Below are 24,717 nucleotides of genomic sequence, written 5' to 3'. Positions count from 1 at the left end.
TATCAGAACTAAGTAACATATGAAATTGAAAAATAAAAACTTCAAGAGCTGGTGAGCTTGGCATAAGCCAGAATTGGGAAGCCACAAAGCCAGTACAAACAGCACTGGGCAAATGTGCCCACACAGTAGACAAAACAGGCCACAATTCACAGATCATACCCACTAAACAACATTCACAGAATCCAATACAGACTTACCATCATACCGACTGGGAGAATCACATGCTTTCTGGGGAGTGGCCACCCGCAGGAATATCTGCTGTCTCCAAGAATGTCGTCGTGTCCTTACGGGGCTGTCAGCACCAGCAGCCTGCTGGCTGTGTTTGGATTCGTAGTCACTAAAATTGCAGAACACAGAATGGCTTGTGAGTAGGTTACTCAAATCTGCCAGGAACAGCAACACAGAGTTCAGTGAGCATAAGAAGAACCATCTGCTAAGAAGCGCGGTGTGCTGTGCACATGCTGTGTCAAGCGGTAAGTGTTAGGTGGGTGAAACCTGCTTGGTAGCAGCAGGCTTACACAAGACTGCAAACATCACTCAGGTTCACCAGAAGGGGTTTGCAGCTCCTTGAAACCTGCTTTCTATCGTTTCATTTCTTTTTCAACTTTCTTAGTGGCGGTGCATTAAACTCACTGCATTAAAGATACTCGATGGTGCATATCAAAGTACTGTTACCATTCTGCTGCCATCATTACTATACCATCCGCAATAAGCAGCAGTTATCTGTAGGAGACAAGAGTGCTGCTGATGCCTTTTATCAGCAAACCTTAAGGAGTTTTACAAACACCAATTCAACTTCCAGCCTTCTGTTAGTCAGATATGTAGTACACTCCTTCAGAACACAAAATCAGAGCAAAAACTTCAATCTTTGTGTTCCTAAGTCACCATGTGAAATAAGTAACAAATTTGGGAACAGCATCCATGGACCCTGGCTGTTACTCCCTTGATGGAATACACAAACTATGCAGCTGAAGTTTTTATTCGGATTATTAAATGTAAAAAATGTACAGCAATGCTGTCTCCCTACTAAAAATCCCATTTCTAAGTGACTACAATCAGTCTTTGAGTTGAGAGTGGTAAATGAACTTCAGACAGCTCTGGCAATTGAGAAGAGCATTTTACAGACCATCTTCTCCCTCACTAAGGAGGCTGACATTGCTTAGGGTGAGCCATGTATGTTCTATACAATAAAAACTGCTAATTGAGCCCTATTGCAGGAATAATCACAAGTGACGAGATGCAAGCTGTGTGACTCCACAACACCGAAATGGATGAGGTCTGCAAACACTGCAAGAGTGGAGTCTTGGATAGCTTCATCTTTTTGATCACATGCAGAATACATGCAAGTGAACTGTTGCACAAGTCAGGTTTTGCAAGTGTGGGAAGCATTTCAAATACTTCAAACAAAGAAACCTTTGAATAATACAGTTTTACCTCCAGGATTAAAGAGAGAAGCCCTACCTTGTTGTGCTCCTAAAGTCTGAGGTGTTATTTTCATCTACAGGAGCCAGAAATTTTAAGAAATTTGGCACAGAAGAGGAAGAATGAAGCTTTTTCCTTAAGGCAGTACGGTAGGAGATGCTGAGAGTGCAGTTGGGAAAAGTAGAGTTTAGAACAAGGAAGTATAAATCCACAGAATAAAAATAACACATACTGCTAAGTTTCAAACAGACAGCAGCTACATTCTGAAGGCAGAAATATCAAGGAAGCCAAAGTCAAAACTAAAACCACTAACAAAGTGCTACTTTGAAATACTTATTTGTTTGGGTAAACTAAAATGTTCAAACATAAATATGCTTCCAGTAAACGTTACTCTTTGTTATATCACAAGATTCTTGGTGCACATTTCAATTAAGTTCCTTTAACCTATTAAGAACCAATACCAACTTTGTAATTGGAAAATTACCTAAATATCAATTTCAGTGATTGCCTAAGGTTAGAGGAAAAGGAAAGGAAAAGCTGGCTCTGATAATCCTTGAGCTGGCAAATGAAATCCAAGACTTTGACAAAGAATCTTTTAAAAGCAGTAACAGGCTATTACTCAGATAAGCCTGGAACACTTAAACAAAATGCTGAGCTTTCTGACCAATGGTTTATTTAGGACTGCAGCTTTACTTATGCAACAGACAGGAGCACTAATCAAATTTCATCAGCTGTCTTCTGATACAACACAATTACTGATTCTGCTCTGTCTTGTAAAATAGTGACCTCCCAGCATACTCAGAAGCTGGTTAGTAGAAGGACATGAGAACAACTCAGTAGAAAATTACTTGGCTTGGTGAGAAGAGTGCGAGAATTTACTCTTGGCCAACAGAATTTCAGTAAGAAGAGTTTCTGATAAACCATAATGTTGTATTTGGATGGCATTTAGTTCTGCCTCCTAAAGATATGAAATGAAGCAGTTCTTTAGCAGCTGGCACTGAGCATGAGGAACATCCTGCCTTAGTGTAGTGTACCCTGTAAACAAGTTTCACTTACAATTTCATTGTCAATCAATTGAAATTACATGGTGATTTCACATAGAAAATGCAGTCAGCTTGGGCTGTTTGACTTCATTCAGTTTAAACTCATTAACTTATTTGATATCCCTATCAGTTTCAGTTCTCAGTCTGGTTGCTTAGAGGTTCAGTACAGTATATCACTGAACAATAGAGAAAGGGAAGGAGAAGGTGCTGCTGTATGTACAGAATGTGTCTCCTAATCTACTTTAGAAGAATCTACTTTGGAGAATTAAACCTTCAGGACTCAGGTAAGAGACAGCACAGTATTCAGACCTGGTTAAATGCAGAGTAAAGGTAACACTGGAGATTCACATTTCCTCCCTTGAATTATATATTTCTGAAGTGAGGCTAAATTAAGAGGGATACTAGATAGTGCTCAGCAAATATAAATGAAGAGACTGGTGAAATCAAGCTCTGGGTTCAGTACTTTCCCTGGATCAGAAGAGTTGTCACCTCAGGAGGAAACCTATACCTTCCAGAACAACAAACAACAGCAAAAACACCCCAAAACAAACAGCAATAAAATTTGCTGGCTATAAGTGCTGACAGTGCTTCCAAGGCCATTCAGCCTCATTAACAGTTTCAGCTAAAATAAGCAGTTTAACTTGAAGGGGTTGCGTGGTTAAGATTTTTAGGCAGCTCCTTTTTTCAGGATCCCAGGGAAACAAAAAGTTCATGTGTTTTCCTCAATGTTCTCTATGCACATTTTTGTTCTAAGAAACAAGGCACAGAGAATTATCATTTGATACTACCGAGTGTAACCATGACGAATTAAACAAGACAAACACATGAGCTCATTTCTGCCTTTTTCTTTCCCTTCAATTGGTTCTTCACAGTCCAGCCATTTTTTGTCCAATTTAGTTAACTTAGTTAATTTGCCTTTAAATGTCAGGAACAAAAGAATATTAAAAGAATATTAATGTATTTCTGTGTTGTCACGAACAAAACAAAACAGAACTGAATGATTCAGGAGAGACAGAGCGAGCTGAATCTCAGGTTCTTGGCAACTGATCATTGGCACAATTTAGGCAGGGCTGCTGTCTGCTGCATAACAAGAAGCTGCTTCGGAGCAACCAGCTCCAAAGAATGCCATGGGTCTGAAAGAATTTCCTGTATTAAAACAAAAAATTATGCAAGTATCAGAGCTACATCCAGTAGCAGAGCAGCTGAGTTCCTCCTCCCATAAAAATCCACCACCTTAAATTTTCACTAAATAATTTAAATTACACTACAGAGCTTCATATTTATAGCATGGTAAAACAAACACTACCCCAAACTACGTACAGGTGCTATCTCACCTCTTTTGTGCAAAATGCCCACTTTGTTCTCCACTTGAATTATGCCTTAGGTATTTAAGAAAGTTGGGTGAAGAGGCCGAGGGATTAAGACGAGCTAGAGTAGGAGAACGTGCAAGTTGACCAGAAGAACTTTTAGGTTTGCCGACAGATGTATTCAAACCGTATGGTGGGAATCCAACCAAAGGAATGGAGTTGAGGTAATAGAAAGAACAAAACACAGTAAGAGAGAGGAAACCGGGAAGAAAAAATACGTGAAATGTCTTCTCTAGCCCTCGAAAATAACCCATCAAACACAAATCAGCCATTTCAGATAGTTTTCATAGTTAATGCTGTAACTGCAAGAGGCTGAACATTTTAACCCAATCAATAACGTTGAGTTTAAAAACAACATATCTACTGGTGTAAGCTATTGAAAAACACTCATAAAACACACAAGACTTGTTCAGCGTACAGGTCTTCTAAGTCCTGTTCTGTGTGTTCCCTATGAAAGGTATGTAACCAGTGATTTCTTTCTGGGATAAATTATGTGAAAGAACAGGCACACTTGGGCCTTAGTAAAAAATCGCACAGTTGAGCACTAATTGCAATAACCAAGGAAATTTAAAATACACTCAATTTTTAACTGCGTTCCTGTATTAAGGACAGAAACTGTCTGAACAAGCAGCAACAAATGTGAGGGCAGCTTTCATGAAGATGACAGACCAACAGCACAAGTTCTACACTGCACTACAAACGCGTTCTGGTATTTAAGAATTAAAAAGGTTCAAAAAAGGGACAAAAAGGCAACCAAGGTTATATTTCCTTTTAAATGGTACAATTTAACGTTTCTTTGCTGCCATCACCTATTCCAGGCACGTTCTTATGCTGCCCTGCCTCCTGCAGGGAAAAATGAGTTGGAACATGTACAGATTTTATACTGCCTAACTTGTATAAACGAGCAGTTTTGGCAGTGAAACAGAAGCCTACAGACAGAAGCGTTTCCATAGTAATTGGAAAAAGCCTGATAAAGAGAGGAAGGAAAGCTGCCATAATGTTCAAAGACTTTGAAAATGCAGAGGCAGGCTTACGAAGGAGGACAGCTTGAAGAATATTAGCATTAACAGTAGTAGCTTGTTTTTGCAAGTAAAATTTACATAGGCTCATTGAAATGCTGCATCAGAGCTTCACATCTGTCAACAGTTACGTCAATTTATGTCAAGTTTATGTGTTACTTTAAATTTATACATAAATTCACCAAACAGTAAGATCTGCAGCATCAGAAACGCTACAGCATTTTTTCTCTACAGACATACAAGGTAAATGTAGTAGTTAGCAGATGAACAACCAAAATTACTGAACGTTGCTTATAAAAATATAATCTATTGTCTTAGAAGTAATCCTACATTGTCCTTACGCTTAGCTTTGTGAAACCAAGTGTGGAAATGCACATCTCAAGTTTCATTTCCCCCCTGTGGAAACTCGAGTGTTTCAAACAAGGTACCTACAAACCACTTAAATGACACACTGCTGCGATACACATTTCTTATCCACTAGGAGGGCATATCTGGTACGTAATCATCATCCCAAACATGCCCTCAACAAATGAAAGCATAGCCTGCTTTTAGTAAGTCTTACTTTCTCTTGTGAGGAGTTTCTGTGCTCACTGAGTGATACCTCATAAGTTTCCTCTGGGGAACAGATGGTGACGTTTCAACAGGTACCAGAGACTCTCGGCTTTCTGACGGTAAATGACTCAGTGTGTTTGCTCGCCTTCGAAAGCTTTGTTGAGGTAATGTAACAGAATGATCAATAGCAAAACCATCTGGGTCACTTGAGAGATCACCCACTGATCCACTGGTCTTGACAGCATTCTCTGGAGGAAGTGTAGAAACTCTGTCTGTCTCCCTTTCAGACAATGTCGGTTCCTAGTAGGACAAAAGGTAAGGTTATCAACATGTGGTTTTAAAATCAGTTTTTGGAGTTGCAGTTCTGTGTCGTTATAAACCCCCTGAGATCTGCTTCAAGCTTGCGTATTTTTTCATGATATCAGAGATTCTTTCTTTGGGATATTTTTTTTGTTTTGTTCTTCATCATTTAGGTTAACAAATCAGTCTCCATTTCACAGAGTAAAAATAATTTTGCTAGAGATTATATTTTATGTTTTACTGTATGCTGAACATGACTTGGAGATAAGAGAAAATGAACAGAGTCAGGTTTGGATAACAGTAACAGCAATGAAAAAGTCAGTACTTCAGATTACTGTATATCTAGCACTTCATTTAACAAGGCTAAGATTCTTTTTGCCTATTAGACGTCTCACACAAAAGAAGGAAACACAAGGAAAATTACTGTCTTTCCTCTTTGCTATTTGTTCACAACATTTTGCTCAGACTAAAAGCTTTCTAGCCATACAAAAAGGGGAATTACTCCACTTCTTGGTTTAGTTTTGTATTGCCTAAGAATACAATACAATCCTGCATTCATGGTAGGTACTTTCAAGGCTGAAACGAATCAGATTAGGGTCAAGAGCATGGTAATCTAATTTATTCTGCAAGACTCAGATGTTATAGAATGTTTTAGATCACATGTATGTATTTGCATGATAAGACCCATATATACAATTTATATAATATATGTAGTACAATAAGTTTCTAATTCAAATGGAACCCCAACCACACTGTTATTTTTTATTACACGAGGAACACAAAGAAAGACCCAAAGCTTGAAACTTCTGTGGATCAGAAATACAGACCAAGTATGGGCATCAACTTGTTAAACAGTACAGAATTTAGTGAAACTCTGTAGACAGTGGCACTGTACACATTACCACTGTGCTGGCATCTGACTGCTATTAGTTAATCTGAATTTCTGTTACCAGAGTAAAGTGGGAGATTAGTTCGTTCAAGTTATTCCTCAGAGGATTTAAACACACTAAACATATTTTAAACACGAAAAGTGATTTGAGTAACCAGCTTACAAATCCTAACTAACAGAAAAATTTGTTTCAAGCTGGGAAAGTGGAAGGGAAGACAGTGGTTGATCCAAGGGGCTGTCAGCAGTGAGCGCATCCTCATCTCAACACAGGGATAAAGACATACCCTAATGGATCAGCAAGCAGCAGCAGGACTCTTACAGTTAGGAAGATGAGGGCATACCTAGACTGTAGTAGGTGATTCTGCTTTTATCATTTGGATTAGATGTTCTCAGGTTTATTTCCCTTTGCACACAATTAATTTGGCTACTCCCCAAACATAATCAAAACAAAATGCAAGATGCTAGAACAGAGCAGTTATATGATCTGTTGGCAACTGGATTTCACATCTGACTAGTTGTTTTAGGTATATTAACAGAAGTTTCTCACTACATACATGCACCACAGGCTTTACTCACTTTATTTGCACTGTTTACAGTACTGGATACAGAGGTCTCCAGATCAACAGATCCACTAGAACTGTCGAGAGGACCTCTGGCTTTACTGCCCTGTAGAAACAAAGCACACCAACAATTAAGCTTATAATGCATGGGGCATACCAAAAAGAGATTTTCAGAGCATAGACAGAATCTGTAGCTTTCGTAGACAATAGCAAATTTTCCCAAACTCCTAGCAATAGTCTCTGCCTCTGTGCAAGACAGAAGCTTCATTCAGGACAGAGGCTTCATTCAGGACAGTTACTGACATTTTTAATGATGTCTATTCAATTAGGGAATTCTCATAAGCAACTACGTGCATCGTACACAAACATAATCACATACTGCACATACCTACTATATCCACTACTAAAGCACCTACTTTGCACTGTATTTGCTTTGAAAGGAGGTGCGGAACAAAGAATATTTGAATGAGAAGTTATTCTGAAGGCTGAAGCACTGCTTAAATCTGACATCAGATCTATTTTCATAGCTTCTGTTGAGTAATTAGCAGATACTTTCAGCCATTTGCTCATGATCCCTTTCTTGGGGATGACTATTACATGTGAGTTCAAATTGTTCCCACTAAAAGGTAAAGCCAATACTGTTTATGAAGAATTTTACCTCATGTAATATTGCCCAAATACCTGCATACTCTTAGCGTCTTCTGAGGTCCTTAACATTTCTTGCTTTCAAATAGCCTCTGGCTGTTGTGGCTTAACCCCCACCCACAATGGGATGGAGCAGACAATTGGGAAAAACAGTAAAACTTGCAGGTTGAAATACAGACAATTTAATAGCATAGAAAAGGAAAAGAAAATAATTATAACTAGAAGAATACACAATACAAGGGATGCACAATTCAATCAGTTTGTCACCTGCCAGCCAAGGCCCAGCCAGGCCCCAGTCAACAGCAGCCTCCTGGCCAGTTCCCCCAGTTTTATTGCCAACATGGCACCATGTGGTATGGAATATCCCTTTGGCCAGTATGGGTCATCTGTCTTGATTCTGTTCCCCCTCAGCTCTGTGTACAGCCCCGGCCTCCCACTGACAGAGCAGTGCAAGAGCCCGACCTACTGTAAGCACAGCTCAGCAACAACTAAAACATCACTGTGTTATCACCACTGTTTTTCTCTCAGATCCAAAACACGCACTAAACCGGTCACTATGAAGAAAATGAACTCTATCCCAGTCAAAACCAGGACATTTAAAAGTTCAGACGCTTCAGTATTCAGGAGTTCTGTCATTATTAATAAACACCGTCTTGTTAGGAATGCTTAGTCAGTTCCCTAGTAATTTCCTTCTACATAATTAGAAGTGAACATTTGTAATTACTTTTATTTTCTCGTGTATTTTTTGCACTCTGTCTTTAATAGCCACTTAACTACAGTCTGAAAGGATCTGGTGTATCTACTATTTGAATAAATAAAACAAAATTATGATCAGAGGCAATAAACATGAGGATACTCACACGTGATAAAATACTTTCAAATGACTCCGTCAGAGATCTTTTTGCCTTGTTCTTCAACATATCTAATCTGAATCTTGGAGCACTGCTGGGCACTTCATTTACAGCATTCTCAGCAGCCGGTTGTGAAGTCTATAAGTGTTTAAAAACATAAATGTGAAACGCAAAAAAACGTGGTATCTCAGTGAAGAATATGAAGACTTCTGTAACATGCATCAATTCTTTCCTCCTACTGTCCTGGATTTTTCATATCTTTCCCTCTACTGATACTTACACTGAAGCTCACCAAACTACCCTAGAAAATTTCTTGGAGTTACAATTGTGGAGTGTAGTAATGTGCTTCAGAAGAATTGCTGTTTCAGTAAGAATTTATGGCTGCGTTGACAAATTTTCTTTAATGCCAAAGCACAGTTGTTCTAAAGTTCTAAAGTTCAAGTGTAACAGATTAGGGATTTCTCAAGGAATTACTTTTCTTCAGCCAAGATATGCTTTGTAAGAACTCTCGAGTATCTTCATCATCTAAATATCAGACTTCATAAATGCCACAAAGACGTGTAATAATCTAATTCTCCTATATACTTCAGTAGTAGGAACTCTTCAGTTTTAAAGCTAACAGTCCATTCAGATTTTTGATTTTTAAAGAAACATTTAAGTCCCTTTCCAGTGCCTGTGAGGACTACAGTAGCAAATTAAAAGAAATGACACTACAGTGCCAATATAAGGATCTAAGCCTGTCACCTGCAGCACAATTTTCACTGTTATTTTTGGGGTTCATTTTGAGGCTATCAGGCACTGTAGCCTTCACTACTTGGTCTTAACTTCCAAGATACAATTGCTCAATCTATGTAACTATCAGTACTGAACAGATATGAGATACTTGCATCACTAAATAGTTCTGACTACATGCAATTCTAAAGCTTCCTAACTGCAGTACTACAAAATTTGACTTAGCATTTTCTTTTCCTTTTTACACACCTTAAGCTCAAAGGGCTAGATAGATGCTGCCTGCTTTTATGTTCTTACAAAAAAAATATTTATTTTGTAGGTCATTTTTGTTTAAAAAGACCCATATGCTAGTATCACTTGTTTTTTTCCTCTCCTGATTTAATTATAAATGACATAAACAAACATCACCAACATACAGTAGAGGGGGAAGTATGAAAGTGAATAGTTATACAGAAAAGAAGAAAACAGGGACACCAGCAAGCCATGGGCTTGCTGAGACAAGTAACGTTGCCATAATACACATTCAAATGTATCTGCTGTCACACAGCTCTGGAGATAAATTAGCGGAGTAAATATAGGATGTTATACTAAGAAAAATGAGGGACTAAGGGCAAGTCAACTCTGTTCTTACAGCCTTGGCATTTTCGCAAGTGTCACATTAGCCACTTTTGGCTTCAGAAGCTGAGCAAACAAACTGCAGCAGGCCTTAGGAATTTTCAAAAAACACCGAATATATATTAAGATATTATCTTGCTTTATATATCTTTACTTCCAAACCATTCACAACTGACATCTATTTAATATTATGTATTATTTCAAATATGGATATTTCAGGTATGATGATTAAGGACACCATACAACATTTCTTGTCATATCAAAACTACACCACTGTGTTGTTGTTTTTTTCTCCTTAAAAATATATTTCCACTGAGAAGTCCAAGCCAAGAACTTGTGAAAAAGAAAGTGTTCTTTCTGCTTTCTCTGAGAGGTCAGTAAGTAACTAAACCATAGAATAAGAAGAGATTAACAAACTAAATGAATAGTAAATGAAGACTTGCCACTTCCCCAATTTTCATCAGGGTTCTAATTACTCCCCCAATATTAGTTTGCTAGTTTGTATCACAATGGCCCATAGCTGTCACAACACAGTCAGAAAGTGGTGGGCGTCAACCAACATTTTGCAAAGGGTCAAATAATCAGAACTGAAAGTTTTCACAGAACAAGTGCCAATTATTTTTTGCAATACAGATCTCCTTGAGGCATTTCAAGTAAGGCACAGAAGAAGGCATCCAAAAATCATTAATCATTTTCGAAAAATCTTGACTGTGCTGTATAAATACTGATATGACCTGATACAGAATGTAAAGTAGCTTAGATCTTCGGAAATAGATGGCAATGCTTAGCAGGAAGGGTTTGACTTGACCTTCTGAGGTCCCTTCCAATCCCTGCAACTCCATGATCTTTCCAGTTGATTCTGCAGCACTGCTTCTCAGGTATTCCTCTTTGAGGTCACTTCAAATGGTAGTTTACACACAAGAAATAACTTTCAGCTATTGAGTCAACATAACAGTTTTTAGCAAGGATCAAGCCCAAGGTGGTGTTGTGGTATTGGCTCACACACACAGTCAAGGAAATGGCAAAAGCCACAGATCAGGTGAGAGCAATTACAGATTCATTATATATTTTCTGACAGAATTATCACTGAAATGAGAAGAAAGAACCAATACAATTATTGGCCTACTTAGCTTGCATCTCTTTCTCCAGTGTCCAGAACCAAACTCTACTTGACAACTCAAAACATGCAATATATGCCTAATTTCAGCATTTCACACTAGCTGTAAGGAAAACCAGTGTTCAACTCTGCTAACAGTTTGAAGCACCAAAATATCAGTGATGGAAGTTTGCCTTTGGAAAGACATAGGAATGGAATTAATTATTTTTCTTGGCTTTTTTTTACATGAGCTGAAACTGAATGGTTACTTACTTGTTTTGCTTCCCCAGTGTGAACATGGTCCTTCTGTTTTTCTTCATACATGTTTCTCAAAATAGAGATAATCAGCTCATTCTCTTTTTGATCATTTCTTGGTCTCAATTTCTTCAATTAAAAACACCACAAGCACAGTCATACATATTCATAAAACGATCAGCAAACGTCTCACCCTTTTCATTTTCTCACTGTCAGTACGAAACTACAAGTTTAAAGTAGTTATACCATCTCAGCCCACCAGAGGACAGCAGTATCCCAAGGAAAGCAGTAATACAGCCAGAGAAACACTTCAACCACACGTCCAAAATGAGTGATTTTGTGTGAAATCTAAAGTATGAAACTGCTACATGCAAATAACAACTTCAGTGTATGTCTACAAAAAATGTAGTTCCGAGTTGTAGCATACTTAAAGTATGTCTTGCTGTTAATGACGATGCTTCTAGTCATCTTTCTCACCAGAAATTTTGTTTTTGGAAAAGGACAGGTGTCTTAAAAATTACTGTTCAGGGCTGTAGAAGGTGAACATATCAGTCTCTTCTGCACTCTATTTAAATATGAAATGATGCATTAAAAAACATCCAAAACAATTACAGAATTTGATCATATAAAACATGGTTTTCCAAGGTTAGGTTTAAAGGCTATTGAGGAAATGCAGAAGATGCAGCATAAAGGAGCCAACGCCAGAAAAGCCAAAGATTAATAAATATCACCCTTAGAAAGACAATTATTAAAAAATATGTGTCCTGATTAAAACATATGAAGCTCTATGAACACAGTTTCAGTTGCTCCAACTCAAAAGAACAATGAAAAAAGATATGCTGGAGAAATATTTTACCATTGTTTACCAAGTTCATTGCTTGCAGACTCTTACAAGAAGCATTAACAAGGTCCTTAAAACGTGTACAGACTACTAAAAAGGCAACAGTGGCTGCTTGCTGCTATATACAAACAAACTGAGTCACTCCATTGAGCAACTTCCAAATTTGGTACTGGATGAAAAATTGCCACATGGAAACAAAGACAGAGACTGGAATGACTCAAAACAGGAAGGAAACAGTATTTTAAAAGTTTGAAGTTTCATAATCTAATGTGACATGCCCAATTATATTGCTTTTAATGTTCATCATCCATCTTAAATCCAGTTAGTTGAACGAGTATTAAGATCTTGGTTTACTTTTATACAGGACATTTTCTGATCTGAAAACGTTACAGTAATTTGTTTTGGTCATTCTCAAAGTTGAAGATTCTTAAAGCACAGGTTACTGCCTTGACTCACTACAAAAGCACATGCAGTTTCCCCTCAGTGAAAAGTTAACATAAGAGAGGAATAAAAAGAAGAAAAATGAGCCAACATGAAGATAGAAAATAAATCAAAAATAATGATACAAAAAATAAAGCCCAAGGTGATCGATAGTCTATGATATACATCCAATGAATAGTTCTCAAAAGAAACCCAAATAATTTTGGTTCTTTACGTTATAGCTTACCTTAACCTCTTCAAAAACAGAAGCCTGCTCCTGGCTATTTAGTGTTGTTAGATGCTTTTGTAGTTCTAGTTTAGTCTTAGAAGGGTGTAGCCCTAATAAGAGGAACAAAATTGGCAGAAATAAACAATTGCAGAACTATGTATACAATGAAAGCTAAAGCCCAATTTTTTGAGCTGACCCTTTGCAGCAATTTCATAACAAGCCATGAAAAAGAACGGGAGGTTAATATAAAGCTTCTACTGAAGACGACTTTAAATGCGGGACATGAACTCCTTGCAACAAGATTTATTGAGCACAGACCAGGATTACACTCTCAGCTGGTCTAGAAGGTTCCATCACCTCACGAAACAAAATTAACCCACAACCTAAAGCACTTTCATAGACTATTTCGCTGCTGTTTCTATTCAGTAACTGCCTGGATTTTGGTTGCTGTACAAACGTATTTTCCATCATCTTTCTCTGATTTGTAAGCCTTAAGACTCCTCTGAAAAAGAGCAAACTTACTGCATATCAGGAAAGAAGTTATTTGTTTCTCGCTGAGAATATTAACTGACAGCCTAATCCCGACTACTTTCCCATTCAGATTATTTATTTTCCTGCTCTCATCCTGGGTTAAAATTTCTTCCTTTTATTTTCTGTGGAAGAACAGCAAACCATCAACAGTATTTTGTACTTCAGTTTCTGATCATGGTGTTTCTCCTTCAGAAGCAGATGACATGATTAAAAACATTAAGATTCCTTTGCACTGAAGAATTTTCCCAAAAACTGATCGCTAGCTGAAGGCCAAAACAGAGTTCAAAGTGGTTCTGGAAGTCCTTCTATTTCATCAAAATTAATACTGGATAGTTTTTAGCCCAACAAGCTACTTCAGTGATCCGGTAAGCTACTGTTGCCCTCTAATCACCCCAGAAATCATTTAAATGAACAAAGCCTTATGGTGAAATTTGCTGAAATGCAATTAGTTATGTTTTGTTCTTCTGTCTTAAACTTGTTTTCTAGGCTGCAATTGCTTTTCACAAGGGAGCACAGATTAACATAAACACGCAAATTCAAAACTCAATGATTCATATTTAGTGGCTCTGTAATGCCATTACCTAACCAGATTCAACAGGCAGGTTATTGCAGTATGTATTCTCGAGAGGTTTCTTACCTGCAATTTGCTGTATTTGTATAGCTAACTGGGCTAGGCTACTTGCAATTCATTCACATTTAAACCGTTAATTTGTTTTCAAAAATCAAGTGAAATACAAGATGAGAGCTTAAGATTATTTGAAAGTTCTTATTAGGTTACAGATAACTTTATACAACAGTTCTCTGTATAAGAGAGACTGGCGCTCCATTTTTCTTCCCCCACATCTAATGTTCTATTTAAGCATTCACTTCCCTACAGCTTCACACATAAGACAGTCCACCAATAAAATTGTTAGGAAAAAATAACAAAGCCAAACAACTGACCATAAAATTCTTTAAACCCCACCTTCTATCTTTTCACAGAGTTTATGCAAGCTTTGCAGGGGACACGTTTCGCAGAGCTGGGGTTGTGCCTTGGAAGTCTGTTGCACAGCAGCTACAGTGAAAGCCTGTTTCAATGTCATCATGATTTCATCAACCTGAAAAAGAACAGGGTGCAAAAGAACAATTTCACTTCTTCACAGAGCTTCTCTTTTCCCTAACACAAACACAACTGTCATTCCGAATGACACTGCTGTTTGGGAAGGTGCGCACATGATGCAAAGAGGAGTTGTTTGTGCACAGAAACAGCACAGGAACTCACAAGCACAAAAACAAACTTATTGTGAAGTCATTTCTTCCAGGCTAACAACTTTTATTCTTGTGGTATAGTAATAGGCACTGCTTCTATCTGGAAATGTTTTCTTGTATATGATTAAAAGAGAGTAGACCTCATTGTGACCTTCCAGTACTTGAAATGAGCATATAAACAGGAAGGAGAATCACTGTTTACAAGGGCAGATAGTGAAAAGGACAAGGGGGAATAGTCTTAAGCTGAGACGGGGGAAGTTTAGGTTAGATATTAGGAGGAATTTTTTTCACACAGGGTGGTGACGCACTGGAACAGGTTGCCCAAGGAGGCTGTGGATGCCCCATCCCTGAAAGCATTCAAAGCCAGGCTGGATGTGGCTCTGGGCAGCCTGGTCTGGTGGTTGGCAACCCTGCACGTGGCAGGGGTGTTGAAGCTAGATAAGAACTGTGGTCCTTTTCAACCCAGGCCATTCTATAATTCTATGAAAAGGAAAAAACCAAAAAAACACAAAAACTCAAGCCTACTGCAGTTGTGAGGCACCAGACTGACCAAAGCACAGTAGTGTAGCCGTAAGGTAGAAGATCTTCAGGAAAATACAGAGCACAAGATGACATTAGGTCTCTCTTTTCTTTCACTTACCAGTGCTTCATCTGCACACTGAAACACGTAGCAAACGAAGTGGAAGCCTCCATTTTCTGAAGACTCTCTGCAGATGAATCCAAAGTGATCCACGTGTCTAATTCCCTACCACAAAAACAACAGGAGCAAAGTAGTCCCATTTAAGTTAAGTGTTTTATATCTATTTTTTTTCCTATTAAAAAAAGCACGTAAGGTCAAAAGGATAGCAGATACATCACGTATCTATGTTGCAGCTACATTAAAGTCATAAGGTCATTTTAAAAAGTCTCTTCTGGTATAGAACCCTCATGATTTTTTAAAATTTCACTTGTAAGATGCTTCATGGGGTTGGTTATAGATCCACTGGAAAACACTCACAAGGATAAAGAAATACTACTCAATATGTATTTTACTTAATGTTGGAGACAGCAATGGAGGAAGGCTTGCTCTATCCTTTTTCCCTTTTGCTTAAGTAGACACAATTGTTTTAGATTTGTAAAAGCAAATAAAGCAACAGTGAAAAAAATCAATACACATATACAAATTAAGTCTAAAAGCTTGGCTATTTACAAATGAAAATGGTTTAATATATAAAAAATGAATCACGGAAACATTATTGCTTCTAAAAGGCATGCAACGTCAGGTGTAATCTACTCGCACAGTAGATAGGCATTACCTCCTGGCAAAATGCTAAGGAAGTTACTCAATTGCTGGAATTTTTTTTCTTTTAGGAAATGACTTCCAGATGAGCAGGATCAGCTCATACCTGTGCATGTCTCCTCAGTGCACAATGTGTGGTTAAACCTTATGATGCATGCCATGCAGAGTGGTAGAACTTACACTAATTCAGTTACGCTCAGTATCCTTTTGTTACCTTCTAGCTACCATGCTACAACCATAGTAAAGTGAAGCACACTGTAAGGTCAAGCAGTCACAATAACAACCCACAATGACCAGAAACTTCACAAAATAAGAAATTTCAGTGCAGGCTAAGTAATCTGAAGATGGCTGACACAACATTTTTTCCCCCTTCTTTTCTCTGTTACCTCAACAGGACGTTCTGAATATTCTGTCATTTTATCACAAAGAAAATACTTCTTTAAAAACAACACTGAAACAGAATACGTCTATAAAACAGAGGGGGCAGGTAGCCCAAAAAGAACGTGTAGTGGCATCACACACTCTGCAGCGACTCAAACATTACATCATTACATCATTAATGACAATAAACCCTCAAAGCATGACAGATGAATAAAGGAAAATAATACATATAAATACCCAGTTTCTCAGAATGTGATGTTTACACATAGACAACAAAGGCTTTATCGCACAAACATCAAGCACTAATATACCACAAGAACAAGCAGATCAGGACACTGAAATAATATCAAGTCCTCAGCTTCTCTGGCTCTAGTTCCACTGGGTACCCAAGTTAAAGCACTTTAGGGGGGTAGTAATGTGATGCACAAAAGAGCTGATACAAATTTCTGTGCCCTTTCTTCTCTTGAAACCCAATCACTGCAGTGGAGGAAGCCTATGTGGGATCACAGCCCTGCTCACAGAATTGCAAGGTACCAGCAGCAAGCAACTGCTCTCAACTGTTTCAGATCAGCAATCTCTGACACTGCCCCAGGGTCACATACTTCCTACTATTTCTAATATCTTACTGGTGAGATATTCGGACATTCTGGAAATTATGCACTGGTTCTGAGTTCCCCTATAATTTATCTCCAGTGCCTCCAAGAAAAGGTTAATTAAGAAGGTTCTCGTATAACCAAGATAAATAGGTAAGATAATTCTCGTTAGTCTTCTGAAATTTGCATTCTTAGGGTACAAGCCCTTGGATCTACAGCCCAGGATCAACACTCATTGAGCTGACACAGGATCTGCCCAACCACGCATGCTTCAGACAGGAGGGACTGACTCAGTCAGACCTGCCTCCTACTTCCCTGAAAGGCATGAGAGTCTGCTGGCCTGCAGGGCATGGCATGAAGTCTGTCTCACTAACTGCTGCCTAGGGAAAGGGCTGAACATGGGGATAACGATTTCTTTCTGCGATCAAGGGGTTCTCTTCAAAGCTCTTGATCTGACATCATGCAAAGCAGTGAATTTACTCTGAAATTTTTAGAATACGTACATATATATCTAATGATGAAAGCTTTCCTCATCAGTTTATCAAGGAAAAAAAAATATCACAAAACAAATAAGCTAGAATTATAGCACATAATAGTCCTAACATTTAAAAATGGGTACATAAAGCTACTGCAAGCCTTCCAGCAAGATACCACTATCATTTACACTGCAAAGCACTGAGGAGAATGCCTCCATGCAAGTAAGCAAGTGCAAAGTAGCATAAGAAAGCCAGTGAACGAGGAGGCTCTGAAATATGCCTTCCCTCACTGCATCACACACACTACCACTGCAGTGCAGACTGTTGTCTTTTACTCACATATAATTTATGCTCTTGCAAATTAAATTTAGAGCTATTCTTCAGAGAACTCTTACAAACTCTTTGTCCCCTCTCACTGTCACTCCTTGAAAACTACAGCGATACAACTCAGAAAGTCACAGATTTGCATAACTGTCAATAATGCCTGCTGAAATTGCAGCCAGAAATTACCAAATTGTTTCTTCTAACTTGCATTATTCATCCAGCAGACAGGGAAGTGAGCCTTTATCACAGAAATTACAATGCAAACCACAAGGAAAGAATGACAGTCTGACAGAATTACTGATTAACTTGTAAACAGCAATTACTGCAATCATGTGGGCGAGGATCCATTTGAAAAGCTTGGGGAGAAATACATAAGGATTCACAAGCAGAGAATGGATAGAAAGTGCTGAATATATATATACACATTTCTTATTTATTTGTTTACTTTTAAAGAAAGAATAGATGCCCAATCTTACCTGAGAACAAAACGATATTTCTTTAAAGCTTTTCTCAATCGCTACTTTTTTTGTGTCAGGACTGATGAGGTAAACTTCAGACTGGCCAATCTGATTAAAAACATAAATAAAAAATAACAAAATGGTAACAAATAACATCTGAATTACTTTTTTTTCTCATTACAAAATTATTTCCTGGACAAAATCTCTAACTTTATTCTAGCTGTACTTTTAAACCAATTAGTGAATTATTACTCAATAAGGAAAGAATAAACAACATTGGTCTGGCATTCAGAGCACTGCACGCTACTGAAATCTGATTTAATTTTACATTTGAAACATGAGATTGAGAACAGTGATTAATTAGATGACTGTAATGTTATACCACAAGCAATTCATTTCACACTGAGAAATTGTATTAACACTCTTGTCTTAGTTTCTACAGCCTTGGCACACACCATATTACAGAAGCTACTGAATAAAATCCCCCCAAATTTAAATCCATGTGTATCTCTGTATTCCACTCCACTTATTTTCTTACTGGAGGGAAGAAGGAGTTGGATTTTATTTATTTAAGATACTCACAACATCTAATTTAAAGGCTCTAACAATAAAAATGAAGTTACTAGAGTGTATCTTCTAACCTAATCTAATCCGTAGGCCATTTGCACAGCAGAGACTCAAGACCTGATGCTTTTGATGGGTGAAGGCTTTTTATAAGGTTTATATTTTATTGTTTTTCAACTCTTGGCATTTCCTTTCTAATATTTTAACAGACTATGGTCAGACTTCTAACAGTTCCCAGCACATCATAAAGTCTGCTAAGTCATGTATTAGATTTTAAAAAAGAATCCTGATCCATTCACAGCTTGACTTAAGACAAACTTGCTGAAGCTTCAACACACACCAAACCCCAAAAAATCAGTGTCACCAATACACCTGCAACTGCATGAAGATGTGAGAGGGAGGATCCTGTGTGTAAAAGGACAGAGTGAGATGTGCCACCTTGTGGTGTCTAAAAGCAGCCCTGCATATTTGCCTTCCACACCCTCCTTCACTTTAGCCCCAAACAGCCATCTTCCCCAATAGCCCACTGGTTTTCTTCAGGGTCCCCCAGGGCTGACCACATGGGTGTTCTAAGGGTTATTTCTTCTCATGCCTATTCAGGATCCAACCCCTCTGCCTTCCCCTTCCTGAGAATCACTCTCAGCGCAGCCCCAAAAATGCCTTTTGTATTTGGTCACGGTGCAGTGGAAATCATCAGAAATGAGCTGAATACTATAAAAAACAAAACAAACAAAAAAGCCAGAGAGAATGGCTAGGGAAGCAGTTCTTCAGAATGAAATTAAAATTGCAGACTGCTCAGAGATGTGATTTAGCAGAGGGTTGTTAGAGGTAGGGTATTATGGTTAGGCTGCGGTTGGACTTGATGATCTATCTTCGAGGTCTTTTCCAACCTGAGTAATTCTGTGATTCTATGAACCAGCTCAGGAGAGTTAGCAGATCGCTGATCCAAACATTTTACACACCTCATAGACCAGACTCTTACAGGCTTGGGAAAAAAACTAATTTCTTTGACTAAGAAGATACAAACAATTGTTTTCCTCTGACTATGAAGTTACTTGTGATCATTTCTTATGTAGCCACGCACTAACTGATGAACAAAGATGAAAATCTGTGCATGTCATAAGCATACTCAAAAACTGATGAACACGGGGGCTATCCATGGACTCAGCTACACCACAAGCTCATGAGTCACAAAGCAGGGTAACTTTACTTCCTTATATTTAGCTAATTTCAGACCAGCTGAATGGCAAAAGAACACAACTGGGCATACCAAAACAATATATCTCTAGGCCAAAAAAGAAAACTGAGACAGAAGGTCAGAGCAACAAAACTGCACAATCTGTAAATGAGGCTATCAGCAGGTGACTGATGTTATATCCAAGCTGGAGAGGCATGCAGCTCCAAGAACTGCTGTACCTGTTTAATATAAAGTAAAAATGCACTCGCTGACAGAACTGAGATGAGCTCATAACAGACAGCTACAGCACGGTCAGCTTCAGATTTGTATAAGATATTTTGAAATACACAACACAATAAGTAAATTATCAGTCAGAATGATTACAAGAAGGAACATATAGCACTAACCGTTACTTCTTTCTAAGGTCTTGAAAAAGTACTTTCACTGCTTACCCATCATGGTAAGCCACAGAAAAGCAACACAACAGCATATGTAGTGTGGAATAGGGGAGGGAGTCACCATGTTACTGTATCATTATACAGGCATTAGGAAGCCGGAAAGCCTTCATAAATTATGCTGCTTATCACAGGACATAAATTCTACTAGCCCACATCATGGTTTATTTCTTCTGCCCTAGTTGCAAGTAATTCATTCACCTATAAATTTATTTCATCTGTTAATAGCCAGAGTAACTACACATGCTCTGTTGCATATGTGTAACTAGGATCTAACTTCCTGCTGTGCTCTAGAAAGTTGTCTGTAGAGGCCCAACTTGTCAGATAGTGCTGTTTTAAAGTATATAGCACAAAGCTATTTTGCTATGAAATAACTTATACTGACGAGTAACACTTTATAAAGAAGTAGGCAAGTTTAGTTTTAGCTCTGGTAACTGCAATTAAGTTATTAAAGAAGTAACTGCCATCTGCAAGAAAAAAAGCCCTGCTGTTTGCCATTCCAATCTCCAAGATGTGAGAACACCACCATTAGCTGCAAATCTTGCTTTACCGTAAACAACATTGTCCTGTTTTCTGCAATGTCTGTTGGCTGCACAACACTGTGTCCATAGATAAGCTGACTTTTTAGGTTTAGTGAAATGGCATCTTCTTCAAAAGACCTGACAAAGCTGTTACTCCTATGGCTTCCCTCTTGAAAATCCTTCTTAAAAGCCAGGGAACGAAGTCCAGGTTGGGAAAAAGATTTCCTAATTGGCCTTTTCTCCTCCTCTTCACCCATCAAGGGCTGGAAGACAGAACGAAATTTGTTGCTGAAGGAGAAGCCTCCGGAGTTATTGGCAGTTTCATGTTGTTGGGATGAGGAGTCGGAATCCGATTTTTTTGTACAACTTGCATGATTAAATTTCTCAATGCATTCATCTATGAGAGCTGGGGGTGCATTTTTATGTGCTACAGTCACACGACCACAGAACAGAACCTCAAACTTTTTGGCAAAAGGGTCTTCAATATCTGAAGGATTATTCTGAAACTCCTCTTGACGAGCAATTTTTCCAGCTTGTCGAATAGAACTTATAATCTCAGGCACCTGTAAGAGGAAAAAAAATCCACAAAATTAGCATCTTGTGCTTCATGACAAGCAAGTTGCAACACTAAGAGGGGCTCCTTGCTGTAAGTGTCCGTAAACAATTGTTTTTACTTTCTGAAAGACCAACCAAAGTGATCCTGTATTTCTCCACCAGATCTATGTTATAATAAGACACTGACTAGATGAGTTGCCCATTTGTTCCCCATCAAGAGCTCAGCATCATCTACATGTTGTCAGAAGAGCACTGCTGGTGTCTGGTGATGTTGTACTGCTCTGATTCCCCTGAGACAAAGGCTCCTCTGCTGCTGCCACAGGGCCATGACCTTTGGCTACAGGAGAGAATTCTGCCAGTTTCTTAATTCCCCCCACATTACTTTGATAACAGGTCACACCAAGTGTGGATTTTCCCTATCAAGAATTGACAGCTTACTTCACAAGTGTTTGGCTGCAGACAGCACAGAAGGAAGCTAGGGAGCAGCAGACTAAAATCTGGGGAAGCCATCTTCCCTAGGAAAGAAGGCATCCCTGAGCATAGAGAATGCACTGGAGATGCAACCTCCATCTTCTTCAGACATTACTATGGCTTATCATAACACAACAATGTATATAAACCAACAGAGGAAACAGCAAAGGACTTAGAGAGAATTAAAGAAAAGCCTACACAATAAAAGCTGAGTGTACTACAGGTGCTCACAAAGACTTCAGCGTGATCATTTGAACAAACAAGGAATCACACAACACATATAGCTAGCAGACTTCAAACAAGAGATGATGAAATACCCAGCGTGACTCAGGAAGCATTGCCTCACCCTTGAGCCATCAGCTGATCCCATAGCCAGGACAAAGGGGAAGGTAAATGCAGGGTCATGGCTGCAGGAGGATGCTCAGGCAGCTTTGTCCTTCATTTTTTAATCATATAAAAGAAGAACTTATTGGTATAACAAACTTTTATTATCTCAAACAGCATGCACTTGCTCTGTAGTCAGCTCAAAGTCCACTTCAATTCTATTCACCCCACAGTTTTTTAGCCACATAACATATTAGGATGACAATGAAACACAAAACTTTCTTCTAGGCATATTTCAAGCTGCAGCTGCTGTAGGACTTCCCAACAAACATGTTTAACCCTGATGGGCTCACCAGCTAGTTTTACCTCTCAGTCACCAGAATGCACTCAGAGCTCCACAGTCCCTCTGCTGTCGCTGAGGTCGTAGTGGCTGCAGTCACAGCCTTTCCTGGAAAATGCTCACATTGCCTAGGCCAAGAGCATCAGCCTTCACAGCAGCAAAGCCTGCCATGATCACAACCAGGATGAAGTTTCCTTGGCACAAACTGATTATACAGAAGGTGTACAGCAGTGCTGCTACTGCAAGGGTTATGGGTGAGACGAAGTCCAGACAGCAAACTTGCTGTCCATAACAGATGCACAGCTACTGAATGGGATTTATTCAATGTTTTTTTTTATTGAAAAATTTATTTTCTTATTGAACACTGTAGGCTTTGGCAAAGCTACAGTTCAGCAGTAGACAGGCTTTGCATAGAGGTAGTAGCTAGAAATGAATACTGCATCTCTCAGAATTACTTTACTGTTAAAAAATCTTCACATCTGAAAAGACCTAGTGGGCCTGCTGATGAAACCAATATTTACCATTAGGCAATCAGTGCAACATTGCCATAACAGAAGCAGCAAGTCACCACCTCCAGTTCATGTGACACTTGCGTACGTTAGATGTTCATCTCTTTTCATTAATGAGGACAAGATGCTATGGTGAATAAGAACAAAACTTTTTTTTTTTCCTGGAACTGCTCTTGGTTTTACCAAAGCCTGTGCTCTTTTCACCCTCCTGTACAATTCCAGGCCTTTCATGCAGTTATCTGGAAATGAAGAACGAACAAGTTTTGTGCTTCTCTGACCCTGCCTCCCTCAGCAAACAGACCTGGATGCTGAGTACATGGAGAGTAAGTAGATGTATTTTAAAATGGGAACAGAATAAATCTGTGATGTGTAAATTAAATGCATCTATTTTTAATTCTTAAAATAAACCACAAGGCTCTATCCTGGCAAATGTTTATCTATCACAGATGAATTTTTTCCAGATTAAAAATCACATCACTGGGCAGTTCAAGAGGAGGCGGAGTTCAGGAACAGTCTTCACTGCATTGACCATGAAATGATGAACTTAAGGCCTGTGAGATGAGGGAACAGGGCAGACATGATCACATGATCTTGGAGGCCCTTTCCAGCGTTGGTGATTCCATGATCCTAAGCGACAGGACACAAGGAAATGGTCTTAAATTGCACCAGAAAGATCTAGATTGGAAGTTAGTAAGAATTTCTTCATAGAATGGTCAAGCCTAGGAACGGGCTACCCAGAGAAGTGGTGGTATCCCAAGTTCTGAAGGTATTCAAGAGATGGGCAAATGAAGGACACGGTGTAGTGGCAAGACAGGTAAGATTGGACTTGCTGATCTTGAAGGTCGTTTCCAACCTAGATGAGTCTGTGGTTCTACAACCCTGTACTCCAGGAGAGCAGACCTGGGCCAGCTCATGGCTCTGACTGGAAGAATTCCATGGGATACTGCAGTGGAAGGAAGTGGAATCTAGGATTGCTGGTTGATTTTCAAGAATTAGCCCTTCCAAGAAAAGTTACCTCTTCTCATGGTACCCAGTGAAAAGAAAAGAGGCAATGCACACAAGCTGAAATACAGGAAATTCCACCTGAACATAAGAAAAAATCTTTTTGACTTGAAGGGTGGCCACACATCAGCACAAGTTGCCCAGAGAGATCACAGTCCCCAACCACTGAGATACTCAATGCCTGACAGCACACTGCCCTGAGTAACCTGCTCCAACTGACCCTATTGTGACCAGGAGGCCCAGCAAGATGCCCTCCAGAAAACAGGCCCTTCCCATCTCAGCCTGGGGGGTTGGATACCACTATCTCTACAGACACACGACTAATCATGTTTACTCATCTGTGGCAGAAGTCTGTTGCTGACATGTATGATTTCCTTCTTCAGCATAAATTCTGTCTTCTAGAATAATTCTATTCTTAAGTGTTTTCTGACTTGTTTCTCAGTATAAATATATAATTAGTGGTAAAGATTATTTCTGTAATCAGCAAAACAACTTCTGGTTACCTAAAATTATTTCCTAAAAATTATTCATGACTACCTAAAATTACTTCCCTAAAACCACAAAAATAAGCACAGAACAACAACATAAGCCACGCTGAAACTTTACCAAACAGATCTTCTCAGGAGCCAAATAGGACTGATGAACTGAAAGTACAGCTGAAACTGAACCAAAA

General features: G+C 38.8%; 1 protein-coding gene across 10 annotated transcripts in view; it reads right to left on the bottom strand.

The window, feature by feature from the left end:
• TBC1D1 (TBC1 domain family member 1) overlaps positions 1-24,717 on the bottom strand; it is a 93,413-nt gene that overhangs the window by 26,600 nt on the left and 42,096 nt on the right. For 5 of the 10 annotated variants that reach the window (XM_072334781.1, XM_072334778.1, XM_072334780.1 and 2 more), the window contains 12 exons: positions 20,873-21,406; positions 18,145-18,234; positions 15,256-15,360; positions 14,332-14,464; positions 12,855-12,946; positions 11,365-11,475; positions 8,658-8,786; positions 7,169-7,258; positions 5,414-5,703; positions 3,800-3,928; positions 1,462-1,581; positions 198-337 (listed from right to left, as the gene is read on the bottom strand). In XM_072334781.1, coding sequence (XP_072190882.1) covers positions 198-337; positions 1,462-1,581; positions 3,800-3,928; positions 5,414-5,703; positions 7,169-7,258; positions 8,658-8,786; positions 11,365-11,475; positions 12,855-12,946; positions 14,332-14,464; positions 15,256-15,360; positions 18,145-18,234; positions 20,873-21,406 — 1,963 coding nt within the window. The remainder of the gene's footprint in view (positions 1-197; positions 338-1,461; positions 1,582-3,799; positions 3,929-5,413; positions 5,704-7,168; positions 7,259-8,657; positions 8,787-11,364; positions 11,476-12,854; positions 12,947-14,331; positions 14,465-15,255; positions 15,361-18,144; positions 18,235-20,872; positions 21,407-24,717) is intronic. The other 5 variants (XM_072334782.1, XM_072334783.1, XM_072334788.1 and 2 more) reach the window with 5 other exon arrangements.

Source organism: Excalfactoria chinensis, chromosome 4 (genome assembly GCF_039878825.1).
Source record: "Excalfactoria chinensis isolate bCotChi1 chromosome 4, bCotChi1.hap2, whole genome shotgun sequence".
NCBI classification, from domain to species: Eukaryota; Metazoa; Chordata; class Aves; order Galliformes; family Phasianidae; genus Excalfactoria; species Excalfactoria chinensis.
The sequence above is the reverse complement of the archived record's forward strand: the minus strand, read 5'-3'. Positions and strand labels throughout refer to the sequence as shown.